This window comes from Danio rerio, chromosome 24, assembly GCF_052040795.2.
Source record: "Danio rerio strain M-AB ecotype USA chromosome 24, GRCz13ab, whole genome shotgun sequence".
Classification (NCBI taxonomy): domain Eukaryota; kingdom Metazoa; phylum Chordata; class Actinopteri; order Cypriniformes; family Danionidae; genus Danio; species Danio rerio.
Genome location: NC_141044.1, coordinates 1,653,330 through 1,674,958, shown reverse-complemented (window position 1 = coordinate 1,674,958; position 21,629 = coordinate 1,653,330). Strand labels below are relative to the sequence as shown.

At 36.7% G+C, this 21,629-nt stretch overlaps 2 protein-coding genes across 10 annotated transcripts in view; both read left to right on the top strand.

Annotated features, from left to right (window-relative positions):
* The window catches only part of pard3aa (par-3 family cell polarity regulator alpha, a), a 647,780-nt gene extending 640,860 nt beyond the window's left edge, over nucleotides 1-6,920 (top strand). For both annotated transcript variants that reach the window (XM_087309010.1, XM_087309009.1), the window contains one exon: nucleotides 3,428-6,920. In XM_087309010.1, the coding sequence (XP_087165136.1) occupies nucleotides 3,428-3,821 (394 nt within the window). In that variant the 3' untranslated portion in view covers nucleotides 3,822-6,920. The remainder of the gene's footprint in view (nucleotides 1-3,427) is intronic.
* A 4,649-nt stretch (nucleotides 6,921-11,569) lies between these two features.
* Nucleotides 11,570-21,629, top strand: part of nrp1a (neuropilin 1a) — a 418,289-nt gene continuing 408,229 nt past the window's right edge. For all 8 annotated transcript variants that reach the window (XM_087308241.1, XM_087308239.1, XM_087308237.1 and 5 more), the window contains exons 1-2: nucleotides 11,570-12,014; nucleotides 12,925-13,106. The gene's annotated coding sequence lies outside the window, so the exon portion shown is untranslated. The remainder of the gene's footprint in view (nucleotides 12,015-12,924; nucleotides 13,107-21,629) is intronic.

The window sequence follows — 21,629 nt, the reverse complement described above, 5'->3', positions numbered from 1 at the left end:
ACTACCAGCACTTTAAGAGTAAAAAAGAAATGATACTAGCATTAATACCTGTGGCTCCTGGTAATGCAGTGATGTGAACTAATTGGTCTAGAAACACAAGATTATTTACAACATAAAGCCTCCTTTTGTCTTATACCCATCATTTTTTACATAGAAGATGGGTTTATTTCTGTCAGAGTGATAATAAATTAGCATTTTGCTCATTTTCACTGTCGTTTCAATAACAGGTGTGCATGTGTGACTGTAAGAGCATGAAGATTGATCTTTTTTTTTTCTTTCTAACACCATTGTCTCTTGTGAAGTGTGCCGTGTGCTGTCTCAGTATTTCAGTGTTCTTCTGGGATCTGCTTTTAATATTTACGGCTTGCAAAAAAAGCAACTTACTGATAAATGAAACGCAACAATGAACTGTAATCACCGCAGTATTATTGGCGTCCAGTCAATTTCGCTGAAAATACTTGATTCACGCCGTTTGACTTGAAATAATATGCTTTACACAATCAGTCTTGAATGTAATGTGTATTCATTTTCAAAGCCATTGATTTTTATTTATCATCCAAACAATGTGAGCCGTAGTGCATGAAACTACAAGATTCAGCGGTGCTTGATGGAGCTAGAATTACTATTATATTTGCTCGCATTTACTGTCGGGTGTTTGTTTTAAACCTTGAACTATAAACCATGCCAAATCCATTGCGCACTGTTTGCCTGAGAAAGGGCGGCAAGGTGGCTCAGTGGTTAGCACTGTGTCCTCACTGCAAGAAGGTCGCTGGTTCAAGTCCCAGCTGGGTCAGTTGGTGTTTCTCAGTCTCTCCGTGTTGGCATTGGTTTCCTCCGGGTGCTCCGGTTTCCCTCACAGTCCAAGCGCATGCGCTATGGGTGAATTGAATAAACGGCCCTCAGAACACATATAAACCCAGTTCTGTGTGGTATATAAACAGTTAAACACTCACTGTGTGGCCTTCTAGCATACTTAACATCAAGAGAAGGAATAACAGGTTCCCTCAGTGTTCATCCATACCAGCCTATCAACTGCTAAACATCTGACAGACGGCCCGGGTTGGATCCCCATCTCGCCCAGAAGAACAGAAATATCAAACCTACAAATTTCTTTGTCAGCATGGCAGCCATACTCAGACCGTGTCCATCTTCACACCGCTCCATTATTAGGATCCATTAAGTGGGAATGTGAAGGAGCTAGCATGCCACATCCCTGCGCTTCACGGATAAATGAAGCCACATTCACACCTCAGCGGCTTTGCAATCTTGAAAGCATGTGTGTACGTGTGTGTGCGCGTGCACTTCTGTGGAGATTTCACACATCAGCTCACACAAGAGAGCACAGCTTTCAGAAGGAGATGCACAAATGTTGTAGTATAGTCAAGAATTCAGGAGTTGATGCTGAAATAAGGGGTGTTTGCTGTCACTAGCATGATGCTAGGGGGAGTGCTAGTGCTAGGTGGTTGTTTACTGGCCAAATACGCTATACCAGGGCTATTCAAGTGGTGGCCCATGGGCCGAACTTGGCCCCAAGGCAATTTGTACGGGCCCTCTACATAGTGACCATCAGTATGCATTTCGTTTAGGGTGATTTGTTGACTTCACTTTTTTAAAAGGTGAGTAAGTCTGTTGCTTTTAAAGTGATTTTTATTTTCTTCAACAATTTAACAGTTCAATCAGTTTACAAATTTGACTTCCATTTAACATTCACCTTTCCCTCCCCTCCCCAACAGTGGCAGTGGCTGTCATTAGATGTTGCTATCATAAATCTAGTAAATACAGATAAATAACATAAGACTCAAGAACAAAAATAAATAAAAAAAACACACATACAGAACAGTAATAATAATAGTAAATATAAATAATATTAATAGTAATAATAATTGTAAAAATAAATGAATAAAAAATAAAACTTTACATGAATACAATATCAATACAATAATAATAATACATAAATAAATCAAATGAGATAATTACACTTTTGCTGTGCGTCTCACCACAATTACCACATTCATTCTCCAAAAATGCCAAATAGTTTCCCCATCTTCTCTGATGAACATCCAATTTATCTAGTAATCTATATGTCATTTTTTCATATGCTGCCACCTTCCCCACTTCTGTAACCCATTTCTGAAATGATGGTGGACCTGCTGAATGCCATCCCCTCATAATGATTTGTCTTCCAATCATAATACTTATTTGAATCCATTCAGACATTTTTACACCAGATCCCAACACGAACAGGTCTCTGAGTACATATATGTTAGGACAAAATGAAAAGCAGCATCCTGAAACATCCTGAATGTAATTATGCACTTTAGCCCAGAATTCCTGAATTCTAGAACAGGACTATAGGGCATGCATCAAGTCTCCTTCCTCTCTTTCACATCTCCAGTATTGAGCAGAGTCCTTCAACCCAAGCCTGAAAAGCCTTCTCGAAGTCCAATTAAAACATTTCAAAATCTTAAATTGTATTAAGCGCACTCCTAGATTACTTGGCATTACTTTACAGTTTTTGCAAATTTTTTTTTTTGCAATGTTCTTCGCTAAATACACAATTTAGCTCTTTACTCCAAACTGTTTTAAGAGCAGAATAGGAACTACACCCTATCTTTTCCACTAAACAGATTAGTAATCTTTTTTAAGTAATTAGTTTACTTTTAAAAGTGCATAAATATGTTACACTTAAAGCGATTAGTTGACTTTACTTTAAACGTGATTAAATCTGTTGATTTTAAAGCAATTTGTTCATTTTAAAAGTGAGTAAATCTGTTGCTTTTAAAGGATTTAAAGTTGATTTACGTTTTAAAAAAGTGAATGTATACATTGCTTTTAAAGTGATTAATTGAGTTTACTTCAATAAAGGGAGTGAACCCATTGCTTTTAAAATGATTAGTTGACTTTAAAAAGTGAGTAAACCTCCTTGCCTTATAATATTGAGTAAATTGACTATGTGCATATTTTAAAATAAAGTTGAGTCAACTTAATAGTTCCAATTGACAACAGGTTTTTTTTTTTTACAACAGTATGGTTAATCTCTATTTCCATGTCATAGATTCTATACAGTTGTTTCAATTGCAAAATTTCACCCCTGCTGCCAGTTAGGGCAGAATCTCTGATTATAGGAAACTGTGATGTCCTTTCATTTTAATGCAAGTATATACAGTATGTGTCAATGGAACATTATTTCACCTATAATTTGACATGTTTAATAGATTTAACGCATTGAAGTACACACTTTACTTGCATTTAATATGCTTTCCATGCATATAAAATCACTTAATTGATGCACCAAAATGGGACGCCATCATCTCTGACCCATTCACATGGAAACAGGAACATTTTATTGCATGTCATTCCACATCTGGTTAAAATATTATATGGGGACTTTTTCCATATCTGACCGCTTCTTCATTGTTCCTCACAGACAACCCCGTAAAAACCCTAGCACCGTGTCTCAAGACTCCTGGGAGAAAGTCTATCCTCCTGGCGATGTCTTCCAGACGGCCAAAGAAAACTCACGTTATTCCATCCACCAGGGGTCCCGGACCGCCAACGGGTACCTGAGTCCCACCCCCACCGGCATGAATGCCCGAGTCCTGCTGGAAACCCAGGAGCTGCTAAGGCAAGAACAGAGGCGCAAAGAGCAGGAGGCTAAAACTAAGCTGCCAACAATGGAGGAGAAACCAACCCCAAACCAAACACCGATTCCTACTCCACCCAAAGGCCCATTTCGGCAAGATGTGCCTCCATCGCCCACCCAACTGGCCCGACTCAACCGTCTGCAGACCCCGGAGAAAAACAGACTCTTCTACTCCTGAGATCAAAACTGGATGTTTATCACAGCAATAATACTGAATGGAGATGGACAGAGGTTTTTGATTTTACTCTATTATGAAATCTTTGTATACACTGAAGATCTTTGTTTAATATTCATCTCCTTTTCTTTTCTTTTGATACATGTCTGTGTGTGTGTGTGCACTGCAAAATGGATTTATTACTTGGTGGTTTATGAGGACGTACATTTGTATAATGACATGGTTATGACCTAGGGTTTACAATGCTGCAGTGGTTTATTAGGACATGGCTTGTGTCCTCATAATTCAGAACACCTAAAATCAAACTCAATGGGGTATTTTGGGTTGGGTTTAGAGGTATTGGTAGGGTAAGGCAATATAATAAGTGGTTTATACAGTATAAAATACTTTAAGCCTATGAAGAGTCCCCATAAACCACCAAAACGAGTGTGTGTGTGTGTGTGGTGTGTGTGTGTGTGTGTGTGTGTGTGTGTGTGGGTGTGTGTGTGTGTGTGTGTGTGTGTTTTGTGCTGGTGTTTTTGGTTTATGAGAACATACATTAGCATAATGAAATGGGTATGACCTAGGTTTTACATTGCTGCAGTGGTTTATTAGGACACGCCTTGTGTCTTCATAATTCAAAATAACTAAAATCATACTTGATAGTGTATTTTGGGTTGGGCTTAGAGATTATGGTGGGGAAAGGCAATATAATACGGGTTTTTTACGGTATAAAAGACATCAAACATATGGAGAGTCCTCATAAACCACCAAAACCAATGTGAGTGTGTGTGTTCACATTCATTGACAGTGTGGCAGGTTCTGTTGACAATCACATGACAGGCGCCTGAGGCTTTTAGGCTGGTTGTGGTGGTTTATGAGGACATAAATTTGTATAATGGCATTGGTGTGACCTAGGTTTTACACAGTGGTTTGTCAGGACATGCCTTGTGTTCTCATAATGCAAAACACACACAAAAAAATTCATACTGAACAGGGTATTTTGGGTTGGGTTTAGAGGTATTGGTTGGGTAAGGTAACATATATGGTTTTTACAGTGTAAAATACATTAAGCCTATGGAGAGTCCTCATAAACCACCGAAGCCAATGTGAGTGTGTGTGTTTGTGTTGAATTCATTGACGGTGCGGCAGGTTCTCTTGACAATCACATGACAGGCGCCTGAGGCTTTGAGACAGGGCTGTTTCCTCCATATTGTGACCTACATATCATGTTTTTGTCAAGTGTGCCGAGAACATGAAGGCGGGTGAATTTCAGTACGCCTGTCAGGAACACGTCTGGGTCACATTTCACCGCAAAATCAAAACACAAAAATATGCAATATTTAGCTTTCAGAAGGATGCCTGATCCTGGCTCCATAAATATAATTTTCATTGTGATGTTTTTAACGCAGAGCCCAACACTTATAACAAATACATGCCATGGCCATGCACAAGTTAAGCATTTGTTATTAATTTCTTTTGTAGCATTTATCATTTAGCTTCCATTAGTTGACGTGAACTAATAACTAAAACACTAAAGTGTGCATTAATCTAATGGCATCTGTCTGTTTAATGCACATGAGTGAATTAAAAGTGAACAATTGCAATACAGTAACAGTTACAAAGATATATAAAGCTGCAACAAATGCACTGATCATTATTAGCTAGAATGTTAACTAGTGAGACCTTTTTGCCATTTGCTTGCTTTGTTTTGTTAACTCTTGACCACTTTTTATTAATTAGTTCTTCTGTTTTAGTTAAATCAAGGCCACAAATCCATTTGTTGTCTTAATATAGTTGGATTATTAATTATGTAAACGCTATTTCATTAAAATAAGGGAATCCTTTTAGTTCAATATCCACAAATAGGGAACAAATCTCAATTCAATAGCCACAAATAGGGAACAAATTTTAATTTAATATCCACAAATAGGGAACAAGTTTTAATTTAATAGCAATTAAATCTTGGCATTTGTACACATTATCCATTTTTTTCTTCTGCTTTTTCTAAATTGTCATTTTCATTAGACTCTCATTGTGGCATTACAGCTCTTGCTTGTTCGTTTCTGTTATTACTGAAATTTTAAAAAGAAATCAGCACAACAAATATCAATGATTTAAATATATTTTCCAATTGAAACATCTTAATTTTTATGTCATAGTTCTGATATCGAGATTGCATTACACTAATCAGAATTTAGTGTGAGTATGTGTGTGTGTGTGTGTGTGTGTGTGTGTGTGTGTGTGTGTAGCTGAACGTACTTAATAGAGTATGGTAAGGTTACAACCCCTCAACCCTCAGCTCTCTGCTACTGAAACCCCCATTAACCCATCATACTTCTCAATCCGTCCTCATGTGACACTTTCCATCTCCCCCTACTTCACAATTGATTCCTTCCTCAATTTAGCATTCCCTGTTCTACCAGTAATAAGCTGGAAACAGATCTCACTCGTCTCACAGCATGCAGTACATCCCAGAATTCAGGAATCAGGGAATATATATTTGTCATTTGTAAAATACTTCCCAAATACTTACAAATCTGTGCTATTAGTTCTTGAAATGAGATACAGTAACATGCAGTTTTATCCATCAGGAATTAGTATGTTTTTAGCCTTATACATGTATTTGTATGATCATATTGAATACTGGTGAATCCCAATCAACAGAAAACACATCAGTATAGGACTCATGTGATGAGCAAGAAGCAAGAAGGTTACTGGTTCGACCCTTGGTTGGGTCAGTTGGCATTTCTATGTGTGGAGTTTGCATGTTCTTCCCGTGTTGGCGTGGGTTTCCTCCGGGTGCTCCAGTTTCCCCCATAGTCCAAACACATGGGAATAGGGTAAGCTAAATTATCTGTAGTGTATGTGTGTAAATGAGAGTGTATGGGTTTTTCCTAGAGATGGGTTGCAGCTGGAAGGGCATCCGCTGAGTAAAACATGTGCTGCATAAGTTGGCGGTTCATTCCGCTGTGGCGACCCCCGATTAATAAAGGGACTAAGCCGACAAGAAAATGAATAAACTATGGAATATATTTAAAGAGCTGCACCTACTAAACGCACGCTATTTACACTATTTTTTGTAAACAACATTCATTCATTCATTTTCTTGTCGGCTTAGTCCCTTTATTAATCCGGGATCGCCACAGCGGAATGAACCGCCAACTTATCCAGCAAGTTTTTACGCAGCGGATGCCCTTCCAGCCACAACCCATCTCTGGGAAACATCCACACACACACACACACTCATACACTACAGACAATTTAGCCTACCCAATTCACCTGTACCGCATGTCTTTGGACTGTGGGGGAAACCGGAGCACCCGGAGGAAACCCACGCGAAGGCAGGGAGAACATGCAAACTCCACACAGAAACGCCAACTGAGCCGAGGTTTGAACCAGCGACCTTCTTGCTGTGAGGCGACAGCACTACCTACTGCACCACTGCCTCACCGTAAACAACATTTGGATAGCAATTAATATTGCAACAATTATATGACAGGTGATTGGAGGAGCTTAATAATTAGATGATGTCAGTCAGAGTGGATCATGCTTTTTTAATGAAAGCTAGAACAAAACATCATGAGCATGTGTTAACAAAGTAAACTGCATGCATTTTACACTAATGCTTCCCATCAAGACTGTATTCCTCTCACTTCCAGACAGCGTGTGCTTGTTTCTGTGTGGACGCATTGGTTTTTGACCCAGTGTGTGTGGATGTGAGTCTGACCTTTGTCTTTGGTTTCAGCAGCTCAGGTGGAGAACACTTCTGTTCAGCTCTTTAGTTTTTTATCGCACAGGTTAATGGGCTGTTGCTCGCGCACATGTTCCACAATAACACAACAAAGCTCAGGTTACAGCTCCTGCTACGGGTAGACCATTTAAAACCGGTTTAAGAGAGCAGTTCAGCACGTAATGAAAATTCTGTCATCATCTGCTCTCTCTCATCTCGCTCCAATAATGTTCAACTCTCTTTCTGTGGTGCACAACTGTAGCTCTTTTTTTTTTCAGAAAAGGACAAAGCAAAGTTGTTGTTTTATTCTTCTCCAAGCTGCACCGCGACATTGATTTTATTACTTGTTTTCCACTACTAAAACAGCTCGCATTTTTAAAACAGTATACAGTATCTTAAGAGTCCAAATGACTTTCATCCTAATAATTGAAATATCTTATAAAATGAAACAGTTTTTGCTTATAACAAGAACAAAACAGCAGTTTTCTTGATCTAACCTCATCGTGTTTTAAGCTTAAGCTCACTTCATTTTGCTGCATTTATCTATACAGTTACTATTCTCCCTCCAATCCCATTTGAACTATTTTATTAATATTCCCAAGTGCTGTTTCACAGATTTATTTTCAACACATTTTAAGCAATAATTTTAAAGATTAATTTCTTACTAATTTCTTTTGTCTTTGCCATGATGACGGTACATGATATTTCTGTTATTTCTCAAGATACAAGTATTGAGCTTCTTAAGGAAGTTTGCAGTAGATATTTATACTGGAAAACAAGACTAAGGGATGGCACGGTGGCTCAGTGGTTAGCACTGTGGCCTCACAGCAAGAATGTCGCTGGTTTGATTCCCAGCTCATTCAGATGATGTTTCTTTGTGGAGTTTGCATGTTCTCCCCGTGTTGGCGTGGGTTTCCCCTGGGTGCTCCGGTTTCCCCCACAGTCCAAACACATGCACTATAGGGGAATTGAATAAACTAAAAATAAAATTGGTCGTAGTGTATGAGCGTGTGTGTGAATGAGTGTGTATGGGAGTTTCCCAGTACTGGGTTGCAGGTGGAAGGGCATCCGCTTTGTACAACATATGCTGGATGAGTTGGTGGTTCATTTTGCTGTGGCGAGCACTAATAAATAAGGTACTAAGCTGAGGGAAAATGAACAAATCAATATTTCCCAAGTTTAACAGATTTATTTTCAACACTTTTTTTAAACAGAGTACCTTGAAAAAATAATTAATAATAACTTATTTCTTTTGTCTTTGCCATGTTGACGGTACAAAGTATTTTTGTTATTTCTCAAGATAGTAATGAGCTTATAAAGTGCATCTTTCTTTCAGAAAGTTTACAGTAGATATTTAATACTGGAAAACAAGACTAATATCAGCTCAATGCAACGTGTTGGTTTTATGAAACTGAACCTCCAGGACAAACATTTACATGTGTGCATTGGCCAGACACTTTTATCCAATCTTATTTACATTGCATTCAATGTTAAATAAATAAATAAATAAATTAAATAAATCAATAAAATAAGTTAAAATAAATTAAATAAATAAGGTAAATAAATTCAAACATTCCCCGGATGTGAAGCCACAACCTTCTCAACATCATTTTGATTGAGAAAAGTAACAGAAAATGTATTTTGTTCAATGACTGTCCCTTTAATCTACACTGCAAAAAATGCTTTTTTTTTACTTGACTTTTTGGTTGTTTCCAAATATCTCTTAAAAACTTCAATCAAGAAGCATTTTCTAGACAAGCAAAAACTTTCTGAGCAGGCATAACACTCTCCTTAGACGCTGACTAGATATTGAATTTTGCTCACTTGACTTCATGACCTAAATCTAACCTAATATTAATATCTTATGACATAAAAGACATTAATATTAGGGTTAGATTTAGGTTGTAACGTCCAGTGATCAAAATTCAATGTCTAGCCAGCATCTAAGGACAAACGTTTTTTTATGTCCAATGTCTACATCAAATGATGTTGATATTTTGTTGATTTTAGGTTGTGTTGGGAAGTGACCAAAATCCAATGTCAAGCCAACAGCTTAAACCAACGTCATATTGACGTCAAATACTGGCGTTTATTCGTTGGGGAAGGCAACCAAGATCCAATGTCTGATAGATGTCATAGTGGTAACGTCCACACAACGTCAAGCTGTAACATCATTAGATGTTGATATTTGGTTGATTTCAGGTTGTGTTAGAAAGTCACCAAAATCCAACGTCGAGCCAACATCGTAAACCAGTTGACTTCAAATACTGACATTTATTCGTCAGATATGCCAACCAAAACCCTTCGTCTGATAGAAGTCATAACGTCCACACAATGTCAAGCTGTAACATCATTAGACGTTACATTACTATCATATTTAGTTGATTTTAGGTTGGACATTGACGTCAGCCTCACGTTGGGTTCTGATTTCAGCCTGATTTTCATTTCCAAATAAAATGCAACGTCCCCACAACGTTGGGGTACAACATCAATCTGACGTCATGTTGACATCCGGTGTCTGCTGGGACTGTTTTAAGAAATATTATGCCACAGTTACGCGAATTGTACCTTAAAACGAGCAAAATAATCTTGTTTTTTCTTTTGCCATTTTGTTTGTTTAAAAAAAAAACGCAATTAATTTTGGTTAATTATTTCTTAAAACAAGACAGTGTTTAATGCTTGTTTAGAAAACACTTCTTGATTTAAGATTTTGTATATATTTGGATTAGAAACAAGACAAAAAATTAAGTAATTGATCATTTTTTATTGCAGTGTAGCCGTCTTTTTAATGCTCATTCAGAAATCCAAACCCATGGTCATGTGACTTTTATGTGTGCTCTATATTTTTTGATATTTGTATGTGTCTGTGGGTTTTGCGTGGGATTGTGTATCAGCAGTGCCTGTAACTTGACTCTCTCTCTCTCTCTTTCTCGTCTATGAACTGTTTCTTGGCAGGAACATAAAACACTTGGCCACATTTTTCAGAGCCAAAGCTAAAAGAGCTCAATGCGCTTTTACAAAAGGGAAAGCCAAGCTCATTGACCAATATACTGCCCTCAGAGTCTCTTAAAGTGAGTCCGCTGGCGTCTTCCATTGTCTCCCATTCATTTATTGTGGAAAATGTCTATTATATCTTCTCTGTTCACGATGCAAACATTTGGTACTTCCCCCAATAATGATGTTTTGGGTACAACATGATGTGCTTCTAGTATTTAATCTACAAACAGAGATGTTTCCAGCACAGCAGTGTTTTTATTTGATTTCTTTCTCTTTTTTTGGTGCTGGCTGCTTATCTACTATTGTGTGCATAAGATGTTTGTGATGGCGAGGGCCTGTGAAGAGGGATGTTTTTGTATGTTAAAAGTTTAATGCGTCGCCAAATGCACATATTTCTTTTTAAATGAAATAATTATTGTATTATTTTGACTTTATATGATCATACAGCATTTGTTTTAATCGTTAAACGAAAGAAAGCTATGGAGTAATCTGCACATTTTAATGTATTTGACATTTTGTTGTTCATCTATGTCGTAGGTACTATGGTGTTTGATTGTGAAAATGCTTTTTACACATATATTTTTACCTGATGTGTCAAAATGTACACAAAGTTAATCTGTACATATCAAATCTAGCCATATTCAATAAATATGTTCCTCATTCTGTTTACAGTAAGGGCTTTGGTTTGACTTAATGAAGTGAAAACGTGATAAAAACAAAGTGCTTAATCAAAAATGAATGTGAAATGGCTAAGATTGTAAACTTATTATTGACATGGAAGGAAAAAAATGAAGTTAGGCTTATTTATTATTATTTTATTTATTAAAATATGCATTGATTTTTAACAATTTAAAACATTTACATATGATATATAGTAGGCCATATATGAAATATGATCAAACATATGATAAATGTTTATATGATAATGTTTACATGTGATAAATGTCTAGATGTGATAAACAAATGTGACATATTTAGGCCAGTCAGTTAAGAGTTTGGCGTCATGGTAACGTAATAACGTCATTGTGCAAAGACGCACAGCGCACCGTAGCAATTTCTCGCAACAAATTCAACCTGCATTTCGCCCTTTGCTGCCGGTTTGGTGTATAATATTTTAATATAAACATGTTTTAATTATTCATAACTCGCCCTCAATCAACATACTTCGCCCGCCTTGTTGAAATGACGTCACACGCGATCTTTCACTGCACACCGCAGAGAATCCTCGTGCTCATTAAATATGCTAATAGCGCGATGCTAATATTGTTTACAGTGCCACGAGGGAAAATAGACGACAAAACAAGCCTAATTTCACGCTTTAGGAAGCGGAGATAACGAGAAAATTTGCAACTGTTTGACGAAGAAGCAGACAAATCCATGAAGACAGGAAAAAAAACGAGTGGAAACACCGTTGAACGTTACAACAAACTCAAGATGGACGACTTGACAGCTTCGATTTCTTGACGTTGCCTCGTGTCCGTTCACAGGTAAGATAAATGTTTATAAGTCATGATTATAAGTAGGTATACAACTCACTTAAACTCAATGTAGTGTGCTAAGAACAGTAACGTTAATGCTAATGATAGCTGAAGAACTAACGTACTAAATACAACCCATTGAATTACGTTAAAGTTGGTTTTATATTCGCACATTCAGACTTTCTCCTTAATGTAATTTCATAAACGTTAAACAATGTTTACACAATTAAGTAATGCTAATGTTGTTTTTAAGTTATATTTACATAATTTCAGACCCAATATTCAAAATAGCGTGGTAAATAATATAGACTATTTCAATGTGCTTATGTCATTAGTCCATGAACATTTCCTGCTTGTTCTCGAACTATTTCATAACTGTAACATGCAATTTAATCATAACTTAATGTTAAAACAGCTGTCATAAAGTTTATTAACCCATATGTGGCTCTTTTTGGATTCACGGATGCCTACAGCAATACATTGGGACCATTGTTTTTGTTTACATCTCCTAAAATGGTCTAAAGAGACTGTCAAAATAAACAAATGTGCAAAAATAAAACAACTACCTCCATGTAAGTTACAACTTTACATTTAAATTGAAAACATAGTCATGTTCATTGAGCAGTCTTGTTGAAGCCTATTTGTTTTCATAATATTTAATAAAACATGAATCTGAACAAGCTGATGAGTATCATGACTGGCCTGAATAATTAATTGAGGTGCAGTTTAATCACAAATTCTCCATAATAATATAATTTCACAAAAAGAGCTTTTATAATAAAGATTGTGTCAAAGCAGCTTTACATAGAAGGTTATTGTAAGTTGAAACAGTGTTGAAGTTCAGTTTAGTTCAGTTCAGTGCGGTTTAATATTCACTGCTGAGAATTCAAACACTGAAGAGTAATCCATCGATGCGCAGCTCTACAGGTCCCGAACTATGCAAGCCAGTGGCGACAGCGGCGAGGAAAAAACTTCACCAATTGGCGAAACCTCGAGAGAAACCAGGCTCAGTTGGGCACAACCATTTCTCCTCTGGTCGAACATCTTGTGCAGAGCTGCAGTCTATGCGCCGGAGGCAGGATGCCATCGTGGAGAATGGAGGTGGGACTATCAAAGTACAACATTGTTCACAGACAAATAAATATAGTGCTTATGTTGTTTTAAAGTCAAACTTGCATGTGATTTTAGACCTAATATTCAAAATAGAGTGGTAAACAATATGAGAACGGTTCAAAGAGCAAGTTAAATTGAGCAGTCTTGTTTTAATAATATTTAAATGTTTATAAAATAAAATATATCTGAACAAGCTGATGGGTATCATGATAGTGAGCTTAACAGTTCCAATATTTAACATTGAGATAAGTTTGGTTTTAGATATATATTGCCATATGAAAATAATTTCAACAAATGATTTAAATAGCTCTATTTGAAAAGATTTCATTCATTCAGATCAGAGAGGCCCAAACAAAGTTGGCCCATGGTAAACTTAGATTCTGCCCAAGCTCCCATCTGAGAAAAGGAGGAGAATGATGGGGATAGTTCAGAAATTGTTATTTCAAATTTATGTTTGTTTTATTGTTAATAAAAAAAAAGCTAAATGAGATTAGATGTTTTAATTTTAATTAATAAAACATATAGATGACAATGCAAAGACTATGGTGAACAAATCAAAACAGATTCTGCTTGACTAGTGGATTCCGCATTGAACTGCTCTGTCATATAAATGTTAATGTTTATATTCCAATATGTTATCGTTTAAAAGGTTATACTGCTTGAGTTAATACAATTTAAAGTAATGTTTTAATAAATTACACATAGCAACTTTAATGTAGTTTAGATTGGTATATTTACCTTTGGCTCAATGATATTTGATTCTTGGCCTTTCATAAGAAAAAGTTTGAGCAGACTGGACTGATCAAGTCTTGTTCTATGCAGTGCATCTGCATAAATTATAATAAATTACAAGCAAAATAAATAAATTAACTATGGTTAATGGAGAGTCTAACAGTATTCAAGTACAGAAATTAACCATTCAAATGTAAAATGACATGGTCATCATTGCATAAATAATTTAAAAATATTACATTTAATAATATCTTTATCATATAATCTTAAATAAATGATCTAATCCTGCGATGTGACTATTGCAAATATACACATTGCGATATCAATGATCAAATTATATATTGTCCAGCCCTAGATTTCACTATTTGCAAAGAATGCTTATCTGCAATTATACATGTCCAAATGTGTGAATATAAACCTAATTTTTCTCTGTATTTAACTGTAATGGGTGAGATTTGAGTTTGTCATTTAGAATGGAAAAAAAAATACAAATAAGAGTGATTTGGTAACATTTTATCAAAAAATAATAAATTCAGCCTTTAATTACTAAGAACAGGCAATCTATTTGTATTTATTATTGTTTTTTAAAATTAAAATAATGTTAGTTAAAGGATAGTTGTTTGCTTTTTAGTTCATGCTAGCTCATGTCTGTTACATTTTACCAATGAAACATGTGTTTGTGACATGAATTTTGAGATTAAGATTAAGGTGAATGCTTTGAAAGTGTTTTGCATTGCTATTTCATGTTTTAAACTTCCCCGTAAAGTGTTACCAGTTGTTCATTGTTCGGCAAACTTTGAGTTTTAGTGTCAAAGCTGATAAGAGGAAAAGCTGCAGATGCTGAGCAGGAGAAAATGTTAACCTTTGTTCTCCTGGTATGGCCAGCACATTTTAGGAGTGGAACAGAAAAAGAAATGTGAAGAAATATGCATCCGCTTTCCTCCCTCAGTTTAATCTATTTCTGATCCCATATATCATTTTAATGTTGGTTGTGACATGGCTGGCAAGTGTTCTAATGGGAAGTGTAATGACTTTGATGGTGATAAAGACAATGCTGAAATTTATGAAGTTCAGGTCAGGGTGAGAGCAGCTTTGGGAATGTTGGCGCTTGCCCCGTTTCTCAAAAGAATTGCCAGGAGTTGTACTGTTGGATGAAGGGAGGCCCATTGAAAAGATCCATCTGTTTGAGTCTGCAGATGTGTGTGTGTGTGTGTGTGTGTGTGTGTGTGTGTGTGTGTGTGTGTGTGTGTGTGTGTGTGTGTGTGTGTGTGTGTGTGAGTGCGTGCGTGCGTGCGTGCGAAGGTTCGTACAAGTGCTGGAAAACCTTAAAAATGCTTTAATTTCAATGCACTGTTTTCAAGGTTTTGAAAAGTGACTGTTTTTATCTGCGTTTTTTTTATCTGCATTTAAGGTGAAAAAAATTCCATATTTAAAATGCAAGTAAATGTTTTCCCTTAGAATGCTATACTATAGAATAAAATAATGATTACTTTCTGAAGTATGAAGAAAGTCATGAAGTATGTAAATGTGTTAAAGTGTTTGATAATTTTAAACATGCACTTAAATGCTTGAAACGTGGATAAATTTGACAAAATTGGCAAAATGAAAAGCTTAAACAGCGACAGGGTTTGTATATGCGCTGGAAATCTTTCAAAATGTACTAGTTTTAAGGTTATAAGATTTTAGATAAAATGCTTGAAAGTTGTTGGAAGTGCAATTATGATGTGTTCATATTTATCTAATCTGCCTGCCATCTTTTTTTTTTTAACTGCACTCTTTTATATACATTTAAGATGGAATAAAATAGTTAATTGCACTCTAGAGCAAACATTGCAGTAATTCAGTGTTTGGCTTGGAGATAATACACCATCAATATTGTCCTTTAGAACACTATACTATAGAATAAAATAATCACTAGTGTCTGATATATAATGTTATGACGTATGTAGGGACGCAACGATTATAGATTTTGGTTGTATGATTATAGTCAGAGGAATAACCATGGTTACACGATTTTTACGATTATTATGCATTTATTACATCTTTTCATGGCGGGGCGCCACGCCAACATTGATCCTGCCACAGCTACATTACAGCTTCTCATTCAAAACATTCAGTCAGGTTTTTTTTTCTAGCGGGTGATAATCGCACCAAAACGTATTAAAAGGTAAGTGAATTATTACATCGCAAACTTTTCTGTAACCGAAGTAGTTCTGTGCGTTATTTGTTTAATCCTTTAAGGTTACGTGCTGACTGACTGACAGGTGCGTGATGCATGAGGCCAGCAAACACGACGTATAGCCGTTTGACTTTACTTCAGGATGCATTAATACCACTCTGTAGGTCTATTAGAGACATTCATAAATATTCCTAGCAAATCTAATAAATGCTGGAGACATACTCGTTACATAATCGCACTAAATCGCACTTCAGCAGTATTTATTTGAGAGCGCACAAGAAGATCTGCACTTCCTGACTTGTAATGCTGCGCTCACAACATTTGTCATTGAAATAACACCACAGGTAGTTGGTAGATCCGTGTAAAAAAAGGCCTGCCACCACAGCTGGAAAAAAATCCTAGAGGAAACACTTCATTAATTTTAAAACACTACTAGTTTAGAAAAATCACATGAAAACTCTTTATATTTTAAAGTGTTATTTATTGCTATTTAGTAACCAAATAATACAGCACAAAATAATAATACTAAAATATTAATATTGTTAATAATAATAATAAAAATTTATTCAAAATAATAATAAAAAGTCAATTTCTCTTTGGACTTAAAATAAGTGAAAAAATGTTTTTGGCATTTAAGTGAAAATAAATGACAGAACAATAAATAAATTTGTATTTTTTCTTTTTGGAGTAGAAATGTATATTTTAAATGTATATAAATGTATATATTCCATACAAGGTATGAAGCTGAAACTCGAGGTGTGAGTGAGTTGTTCAAATTATTCCCAACATGTGCGCAAGAAAAGAAATAATGAACTTGCTCATGCAAAAGACGCAGTATGTGATTGGCCCTTCGCTAATAGCCTCAGCCATAGTTAATCATGTATGTGTGCATATTAGCTTCTGTGTACGGGCTTGGAACTTCAAACTAGCGCACAGCCGGCATAACTTTATTCAGTTGCAGCAGTTTTGTTCTGTGCAGAAACGCGGTGTTAAAAACCCTTTTAATTAACCGTGACGAATTAAAGCGTGATTAATAGTGAAATCATTAATCGTGCATTTCTAGAAATATGCAAATATATAATTTGCCACACTTGTAAAGTGTTTGTAAAGTGCACCTAGAAAATGCTTGAAGAGTGCGTAAATTTGACTTCTTGGCTTCTTACATTGGGAAAAAAATGTAAGAACTCTGGTATGTGTGTGCTTAAAGATAGACATGGGTCGTGTCAAAGAAAACCTAAAGGAAAGCAGCAGGGAAGTGAGATAGGCAAACTTGAGAGAATCACAGGAAGGAAGAGCATAACCTGTCCCGGCCCAGCAGGGTTACTCTAAATGGGGTTCAGGTGCAGATTGGCACAACACATACCCAGTCACAGCCGGCCCGCTCCTGAAGCTCAGAGTGCTCGTGTATCGGGAATAAACTCTCTCCTCTGAGTGAACCCGTCTTCTGTCTTATCACTGTCACTCTGTGCTTTCTGATGCTCACTTTAGTGAACTACCTTCAACACATGATGGGATGCTGTACTATAATGCAGTCCAGGCAATAATGTTCAGACACTATAACAATCTATATATTATTTCAGCATCTGCAATGCGTGTATTCGCAATAGTCACATCGCAGTATCTGCAATGACGAGTAATGATTATAGTTCACCAGCAGATACAGTTCATGGCATGTGAAAATTGTGTAGTTATAACAGTTTGACCAAAGTGGAGTGAAAGCCTCATTCAGGTGATCTCAGACCAATTGATTTGGTGCAGATCTGAGCACAATTGCAGGATGCAGATATGCCAAATGAGCTGCGCTAACTGGGGAAAGCAGCAGGTTCCCAAACAAACACCTAGGTGTGAAAGCACCCTTAAAGTACAAAGAACACGAATAATTTAAAAAGGTCAAGAAGAACACCTTCACAGTTAGATTGTTTTATTTTTTTTTTCATTGTTCATGTGGTTACGAACTATCAGTACTGTCAAAAAACTAGATGCTTGTTACTGTAGTTGGTGGTGCATTGACAATCAGAGCTTTTGTGATTTAAAAATGGCACCCTTTCAAACTGCGATTTCGGTTTAGAAAAGCGTAATCATGCAAGCTTACTTACATGGTCTTTTTTATTGAATTGGAGAAGGAATAAAGCACCTCTTCCAATCTGAATGAAATTTAATTCGAATGGAGCTCAATCAATTTAAGTTTTTGAATCCGATTGAACTATAAACCCGATTACAAATAAATCATTTGTGTGCATGTAAATGTAGCAATGTGGGTTCATCGGATACTCGTCAACACTTACATTCTACATAATGCTTTGGAATGAAATTACATCCTGCTGTGCAGCACAAGCTCCAAAACAATAGAGCAGCACAATTCTGCATGTTGCCATGGCTGTGTGCTGTTTCACTTGTCATTCTACAGGATTCTCTGCACATGCTGTAATACCCCTCTTGATTCCTGCTTTTTAACGGAGCATGCAGTCAGAGGTTGGTGACCCCGCGGGGCCCTTAAACGTGTCTGGAACGCCGAGATGCTCCGTCGTTATTCACACTGTAGTGTTTATGTGGTGAGTCTAAATCGCCTTTCCACACCGGTCCCATAACATCCCATAAACCTCTGTGGTCTTTGTAATCAATAGCAGACTGGGGCTGTCAATATGAGGATTTGATTTCACATGTATATTCTGTGGTCTTAACCTGAGGTCTCCTCGGAGGCTGCTTTTGGTCGTGGTGCAATTGCGTTGATATGAAAAGCAGATGCACCGGTGCGCTACGACTACACGCTAATGACCCACATGTTGCTCGCTTGCTTTCTTCTTTCCCTTTGCTTTTTCTGCCCATGCATCCTTCCTAAATGATTCCTTGCTTTTGAGGTTGAAGGTCCTAACGAGAGTCACCTGTAATGGTTTGAACCTGTTCGAGGCCTCGATTTGAGGACGTAAAGAACGGAAGCACTTGCTATCATGTGGAAAGAGTCACTCGCAAATCTGTGCAAAGTCACGTCCTTTAACCTGTTGCCTCCCTGTGCACAACATTTCTGCTCTAAAAAAATTTTACTTTTGCTCCTTGTTTAAACTACTTATTTAAAATGAGTTAAAATAATACAATTCTTAAAAGGGTGGTGGCAGCTTAATTATGTGTAGTCCACTTAAATTTGTAAAAATGTTGTGTGGAACCCAGCATTTCTTACAGTGCAGTAGACTGTTCAACATTTAGGTGAAGATAACCTCATGTGTTTCTCAGACCATGCATGCATTTGAAAATGCAGTTTTTGTGTTGCAGTATGGACTGTAAAAACGGAGGCTTTCGAAAATGATGATGCATTTTAGTCATGTGACCAATTCAGCTAACGTAGTGGACGACATGATGTTTTGGATGACCTGGGTTTTGACAGCTTTATTAAAGATGAATGTCAGTTTGTACAAGGGCTGTGCATTTAATCGAAATCATATAGAAATCAAGATTTGGACATGCTTGATTTCTAAATCGCCTTACAGCACAATTTTCCTGAAGTATGGTATTTGAGTTCAGCACAGGAGGGCTTGGTGCCAAAAAAGTCAATATCTGTGATGTGGGAATGGGTTACTTTGGATACAGGACGGCTAATGTATGGCAGAACAAGTTAATTTTTAAGTCAGTCATATATTGCGTTTAAAAATGCATGGAAAGCGTGGGCACATCGCTTCCCTCAGCATTTTTAACATGCTTTTGTTAGGATGACAACCTAAAAAACATTACTGCCGTTCAGATAGATGTTTTATGTATGGAGGAAATTAAAAAGCATTTGGTGTTCGGGTGTCTTGTGTTTGTTTGACGTAACTGAAATGTGTCGGTCAGTTCTTGTGTTTTCAGTAACTTTAGTGTGGATGATGGAAAGAATTGAAAACGATAGCGTAGGCTTTGAACGTTTTTAGACAAAAATCCATTTTCAAAATTATTCCAGATTAGTGTAGACAGCCTCCGAGGCCCTGTTTACATCGGAGGCCTCATTTATAATGCTGAATTGTATTGAAGATTATTCCTCAAATGTGCATATATGGGTGATTCAGAGAAATAAATGTATGCACAAAAAAATGAAACCGTGCATACGCCTCTCTTACAGACATCGTTTATGCCTCACAAATGATCTTGAAATTAAACGATCTGAATGATTCATATCTGCCTTATGAATGCCCCTAATTAATCTCTTTAGCATTTAAAAAGAGTTTAATGTCCAAATCATTTACTTGGTGAGCGGTTCTTAGATTTCCCAACATCTCGATGTTCTTCTAGCGCATGTCCATAAGAGAAGCCAGTTGGTTTGTAGTCTTGCATAATATATCAGCTTGATATGGACTGACCCACATACAACCTTTGTTTTTAAAAGCAAACTAGAATACATTTTAGGAGAAGTGTCAACAGGATAAATAAAAAACCAAATATCCGGCAATAACCAAAGTCTTGTCCTTTCATTTGTTCCCTCCCAACATTTCTTTCAAAAGACTTTGCTCAACATTTTGGTGAGGGCAACTTACATGTGTGTTTCTCTGAGGATGTGCAGTAGCGAGGGCCAGAAGAAGGGGTCGCACTCAATGAACCTTATAAAGGAGGGTGTGAAGATTGCCAGTTGGTCCACAGAGAGAAAGACTCCACACATGTGGGCTGCATCACACTGATAAGGACTGGAGCTGGTTCCTGTCCAAATGCACTGTGAAATTTAGCAAAATGTCAGTGATTTTAACCTCTGCATTTAGCCTCAGTCCTGGCCTAGTTATATATCTGTCCACCCCAGACATCTGTGGGTCTCAGGGAGTCCATGTAAACCAGCACTTGAGGCGAAAAGGGGGCCAGATGGACCTAAGTGGTCCACTGTTGTTCTGTGCCCACTGTACGGGTGGCTTTGGAGTTGTTCAGCTGTAAAAAAAACTGCTGCATGCTTTGTTGGAAATACTATGTAGCAGCAGGCTGCATGAAAGAGAAGTTTTGAGGGGTTAAAATGTAGGGCAGGACTTTATTTTGCTCATTGAGAATTGATTGGATTGTTGTCTTTCTGGAAATATTGCAGATTATAGGTTTCAAAAGTAGTTGGATTTTAAATGGTTGGGTGTTCGTCTGTACACGAGGGGAATGCAATACTTATCATCTACAATCATTGATGTTTTAACATTGTGTGAGCTGATATTATGTTGTACGCCACTCGCTTTGCTAAAGGGAAAAAAAAGTATAAAACGAATGCAGTTCCAATTACCTTTTAACTACAATGACCTTATCTAATTTGACAGCTCTTTAAATAGAAGTTTTGTATACGACAGTGCAAAAACCCTAATACATGTAGGGGAAAAACAATTTGCATGCTAAGACTTAATACTTTGCACCTCCTATGTGGCAGAATTTTAGTTCATTTTCATTAATAGATTCTATGTAGTCATCCTCGAAGAAAGTGCACCGATCCAAAAAAATAAAAAATTTAATAATACTATTAATTATTAACCATAATAGCTATACCGTTTAATCAACTTGCACATCCCTAATTAAAAAAACTAAACAAAAAACAACAATAGGCAAAGTAATGCTGTATGTTTTTGTTACTTTTTATATTTATGATATGACTGTTGTTGTTGTTTTCCACCAAAGAA